The 5,945-nt window shown below is 30.9% G+C and overlaps 2 protein-coding genes across 2 annotated transcripts; one reads left to right on the top strand and one right to left on the bottom strand.

The window, feature by feature from the left end:
• Window positions 1–73: 73 nt before the first annotated feature.
• LOC119680796 lies at window positions 74–1,960 on the top strand (the record flags this gene model as incomplete). The annotated part of the gene is given in 3 exon segments (XM_038093781.1): window positions 74–561; window positions 619–1,044; window positions 1,106–1,960. Coding segments are annotated over 3 exon segments (1,158 nt in total). The 3' UTR covers window positions 1,826–1,960.
• Window positions 1,961–2,221: 261 nt separating this feature from the next.
• Window positions 2,222–4,499, bottom strand: LOC119680794 (grpE protein homolog, mitochondrial-like; the record flags this gene model as incomplete). The annotated part of the gene is given in 5 exon segments (XM_038093780.1): window positions 2,222–2,525; window positions 3,363–3,518; window positions 3,569–3,941; window positions 4,080–4,337; window positions 4,443–4,499. Coding segments are annotated over 4 exon segments (723 nt in total). The 3' UTR covers window positions 2,222–2,414.
• Between the last annotated feature and the right edge of the window lie 1,446 nt (window positions 4,500–5,945).

The following is a 5,945-nucleotide window of genomic DNA, read 5'->3' as shown; positions in this document are numbered from 1 at the left end:
AAATATTTGATATATACAATTAGGTTGAAATTCAAAATCTTTACCTGCCATTTAACTACTTTTATGGGACTAGAAGAGAGTGACACAATGTGAAAAGTACATACATCTTTCCACAAAACCATTTGAAAGATTCCTTATAGAAATATACAATTCAATTGTTGCTTTGAAAAATTTAAGAATTATAAAAAATAGCAAAAACGTATAGAATTATAAAAAGGTGTGCGCTGTTAGATCCTCACAAACACAGCATGGAGCAAACAATGAGAAGTTCTACCTACCAGGTAGAAAATTCAAAAATGCTTTAGTTCAATACTTCACCTAACCATTTTCATGTTACGGGGATAGTTCGTGGAAGTGAACGACAGGTATTTGTTTACGTATTTCCTGCACGGAGTTTTCTTTTGCCTTTTGCTAGCTTCATCAGCTTCAGAAAGTGGCTTCTATTACATATCAAAGAATTCTCAATTAGTTGTCCTTTGGTTGTCAGTGCGGGTACACAAGCGTTTAAGTTTTTTTATTTTTGTTTATAGTATTTTCAGTATTTTCGTTATGTGGTTTAAAGTAAGTAAAATATTTTTTAAACCATCTAAAAATTGAATTGAATCATTTCTTTAATAGTTTATATACTTGCTTACGGTTCTTAACTTGGGATTATGTCGCGTCTCATTCGTACCTAAATTCTTTGATGAGGATAGTGCAATTTCGGTGAATACAGTAAATTCAACGCCGTTACCAATTGAGGTGAAGAACTCTTCAAATCTACTTTCATACTATCATGCTGTGCAACCATATCCAATGTATGAAATTGTACCAGCTATGAGCCAATTTCCCTCTACAACTGTTTTGCCTGGCAACATAGTTAACCCAGATGAATTTCCAAAAGATCTTTTAGATATAGCCAAAAATAAATTGGGTTTGAAATCTATGGATGAAGTACCCACTATATCCGCTCTAGGTGAACTATTAGGCACTAAAAGTCCCACAGAAACTATAAAACAAATCAGACAACTTACTTCCACAGAAAAGGGCATAGCTTTTCTGAAAGTAAATATACTTAAAATAAAAAAATTATTATTTACTTAATTAAATCCATTTACTTTTCTAGGCTTACTTAGAGTCCGCTGACTACACAGATAATGCTCGCACAGCAGTAGAAAATGATGAAAATGAAACCGATAGTGTGTATGGTAAAGATACTTCTAATGATATAAAATTAGTACCAGTAACAGATCCCATCAAAAAAATCACACCAAAACCACAACTGGGTTTCTTGGAACGCATGTCAAAATATTTCAGCAACTTATTACCGCACCACGATACAGTTCATGTTGCTCCAACAACACAAATAAAACCACCAATAACACAAATAAAACCTCCAGTAACACAAACAAAGCCTTTGCCTCAGATAATTACGCGTTTTGCTACACAATATCGAAACCTACCACTGCCAGTTGTTGTTGGTAATTTTAGTAAAAAACCAATGCTGATACGTAATCCTTTACCCTATCATTACCCAATACCAATGCGTCCACAAACTGTATCCGTCGTGGAAAATGTGAACTCATCTAAAATTGCGACACCAAAAGCACTCCTGCCGCATATACAACAATTGGCAAGAGTAACTAAAATACCACAAAAGAAATTGGAAACATTTCTACAAAGCAAACCCAAATTAGCAGAATTGGCGACAAGAGTTAGCACTTTTTCTCTAGCGCATGACAGAGATACAAAAATCGATGCGCAATTAATTGCTGCTGTTGAGAAGGCAATTGGACAAGATGAAGATTTAAAGAAATTATTGAATTCGGCGAAAACATTGAAATAATTTCGGTAGTATCTTGCGACAATCAAAACCTTTCAATATATTATATTAATATAACAAAACAAACTATAAATGAAGTGCAAAATATTTCTTAATTGCTTTCCTTGGCGAGACAAATGCGTTTCAATGACATGTTAATTTTTCTAATATTCTAACAAAAAATAAATTGTAAATTTTTACAAATTCAAACGTTTGAATGCGTAATATAAAACATATTTTATATTATTGATATTACGTGTTTTAATCTATTTAATAAACAATAAATTCTTAATTTGTAAAAGTAAATTCTTTGTACATTGGTTAGCAAAGATTTAATGCTTTAATATGTAATTAAAAGTATAAAGCATTAATTTATATTGCCTACATAATAAAATAGAAGTAAATATATACACCACAACATAACATACTTTTAATTTTTTTAATACAAATCAAGTCAAAATATGCGTTTCTTACATTTTTCGATTTATGTCGCAAGAAGAATCTCGAAATAATACAAGCGACATATTTGAGTTAACACTACAAGTTTTGCTCTCTTTTACAAAGGAATTTAATTTTCTATATTAGTCCTAAACTAAGATCAACAACAACCATTTCATGATTGTTTTGATACACCGACAAGAGCAGGTCGTATGCAACGTTCGTGCAGCTTATAACCTAATTTGGTCACTTCCACAACAGTGTTCGGCTCAACAGTTGTATCCACCTGTGGGTAAATCAAAATATATTTTTGTTTATTAATTATGATTTTTAAATAATGTTTTAAAAAATTATATAATATATATTAATTTATTTTTGATAAAGTTGAATAAGATACATGTACAAGGGATGTATTCACTATTGTGAGTAACGAACTCGGTAGCCGAGTGAAGTGGTAACAGTGCAACAACGCGAGCACAACAAAGCATCAGCAACACAAGTATATCAGATTACCAAACTCGTTATTTAGGATCGTAAATATCTCAAATACAAATATTGAAAGTAATTATATTCGCATTGACTTAAAACAGAAGAATTTATATTTTAATATTTTAAATATTAATAACAATGTATGATCTTGTTTAATGGAAATGTTTTTTAATATAAGTAATCATTAGACGACATATTTGACAAAAATTTCTTTGTCGAAATAAGATAAGATTTAAATTTGCTAGAGAGAGTATTTGTAAATTACAGATGCTCAAACAATCTTTGATGAATTTATATTTCATTTGAATTTTATATAATTCTAAGTGTCGTGATACAGAATTATATTAAATATACGAAATGTGATAATTAAGAGATTGTGTAGAAGTTTTTTTAAAGACTTCATTCAACAAAAAAATTTCAGTTTCATTATCAACGCACAAGTTGTGCTATAGAAAATTTATTTACCGAATTAATTATGAAATTATCTGCTGATAATGCCAAATTATTCTCGCATTAGATAAGACTTATGCTTATGACTTATGCTTGTGTCTTGCTTTTATTAGAAACTATGAATTCTGCAGTGAATAGCATTGTGAAAAATAATAAATTATATAAATGACTTTGGTGTACACACCTTTTGGAATAAAGCTTCATGAAAATTGGGGTTAAATTTCTGATTAATGGGATCCATTGGTTCAAGTCCATGTCTCTTAAAGACCTGCATTAATGATGCTTGCGTCATATTGAGACCCTCAAATAAACTTTTAAGATGTGGGTTTTTATCGTTTACCTAAAATTTAGAAATTAACGAATGCATTTCGTAAATTTAAGCGATCTTACTGCATCTTTAGGTACGGCAGCAGTAGCATGTCCTAACGTATCAGCAACCTCAAGCAAATCCTTGCAAAAACTTTGAATACCAAACACCTTTGCATCTGCAATTTGTTTAGTCAACCGAACACGTAAATTTTCACCATCAGCAAGTGCACGTTTGTACTTATCTAGGATATCATCATTTTTCGCTTTGAGTTCATTCAGCTCTTTCGTAATATGTTCTACCTCATGTGCTAATTTGTCCACGGCTTCTACTTTACCGGTATTTGGTGGGGCTGCTTCTGTTTGTGCTACTTTAGTTTTTTCAGCGGAAGTCTCAGAGCCGTAAAGCCTGCACATGGCTATGGATTTATGTGGCAGCACACCGTTGGCCATAATTCTATATTAAAAAAGATTTATTATTTATGTTTACACATATAGTTTGCGTCATGTAAAGCAATGTAAAATTATATGTAAGCTGGTTAAATTATTACGTCACATTAGTTTTTTATTTGTTTAGGCGCAGCGGCATACTCACTCGTTAATGTGTAAGTTTTTTGGCAAAGCTGCTACAAAATGGCTTTTCCTAGCAAATAATACAGCTGCAACTCTTCCAGACATTTTAGATTTTAGCTAATTTGTATAACTTCACAATATTTAATTTAGCAAAAGCAGAGTTTCACTAAACGAATGAAATCTGCACGAATTGCGTGACACTTCTTAATACAATTTGACAGCGGCACATATGTCAGCAGCGTGAGTTCGCAAAAATGGTTTCTAATGACTAAAGCGCCACCTGTTGTAAAAAAATGGTAAGTGTATTTGTCAGTTTTATTTGTTGCGAAAGTGTTTTTAAATTAACAAAAGCACGTTATTTTCACTTTAATTAATTATACTCAACAAATAAATATTTGAATTTCGGAGTTTTAATTTTTAGTTTTTGGTTGTTTAAAAAAAATGTAACATCTAATAAATATTATTTTTAATGAAACCTAAATCAAAAAAAATTAAAAATTTTAAATTTGAAATTTTATTAGTTTGGCATAATAATTTAAATTCAAAATTGTGCTGTCAACATAAAATTAAAAAAAAATTGTTGTAATTGAAAATGAGATAGATTAGTTGCAATTAGTTTTCGTTTGATTTCTAGAATTTTTTTGACTCTATTTTGACTCTATTTATGATTCCATATTGTATTGGTTTGCTACAGACATTAGTCTATGAATGAATAATAATTAAAATATTGTTTCATTTTCCAACTCGAAGTTTAGGCCATCCATGAGCACCTAAAATTATATAATGTGAAACGACATCGTATGACAATATCTACTATATATTTTAAGACTATTCAAGCGTTCAAGTGGTGATGATAATAAATAATGATTCTGCGAACCGCTGGAAGCTAGTATTCATGGCAATATGTTTTATCACATTTAACTTGTAAAATGTTAACTGATGTCGTTTAACCTCCATGTGACATCAATGAATAGTTACCTAGCACTCGCTTCGTAATGAACTAATAGTGCCTACAGTGAATCCCATCCTAACCACTTAAAGTTCACAGAGTTTAGCACGTATCACGTAAAATGAAAATGGAGCCCGAATGTTAGAGATGTCTGGAGAGAAGTGCTATATCAGGCAGAAACCCGATGATAAATAAAGTAAGTAATATAACTGATTTGTTTTGCAACTCTGAGAGGATCACAATGAGCAATAAATGTTTCCGAGTCGAAGTGATGGCAGTTGTATTAGCACTACCTTCTTAACTTGCCTATAGTCTTTACTTTACGTAAGAAATATATTTAATACAGTGCAAGTTCTGTAGAGTGAACACCGATGGCTGCAGCAATTCCATCTGATTAGAAGAATATAATGTGTATGAAAAATTGGGTATAGTTTCAACAATGCACATTCCACATAATACAGATGTCCCTCGATTGTACACGTTTTTATTTCTACCTATACAACGATTAAGAGTGACGTTTCGTTATTTTGTCTATAATCGATTTCAAAATGTTTTTCTACTTTTCAAATGTTTTGTTTCCACAAAAACTTCTATCCTTGGATTTCGGAAGTATTGTATGTATGGTATTGAATTGAAATAATTATTTAAAATCTGAATAATTGATTTAATCACGTTTTTCGTTTATTGCACCGTTGCTCTATTCATCATTCGAACACATTAAACGGTTGTTTCGTGAAATAAAATAAATTAATTTCTGATTGGAGTCGAGTTCAACACTTCATTCGCATATCGTTTGAATCGAAAAATTATACAAAAAATAATAAATAAATGTGCAAATAAAAACAAATAAAAACAAAAACACAAAACAAAGTATTTGAGATTGAAAAGGTGTTAAAAACAAGCTCGTACACATTTTCTATCAAATTTAGATCAAAAGTC

Source organism: Teleopsis dalmanni, chromosome 2, assembly GCF_002237135.1.
Source record: "Teleopsis dalmanni isolate 2A chromosome 2, ASM223713v2, whole genome shotgun sequence".
NCBI classification, from domain to species: Eukaryota; Metazoa; Arthropoda; class Insecta; order Diptera; family Diopsidae; genus Teleopsis; species Teleopsis dalmanni.
This window is presented reverse-complemented; position numbering and strand designations above follow the sequence as displayed.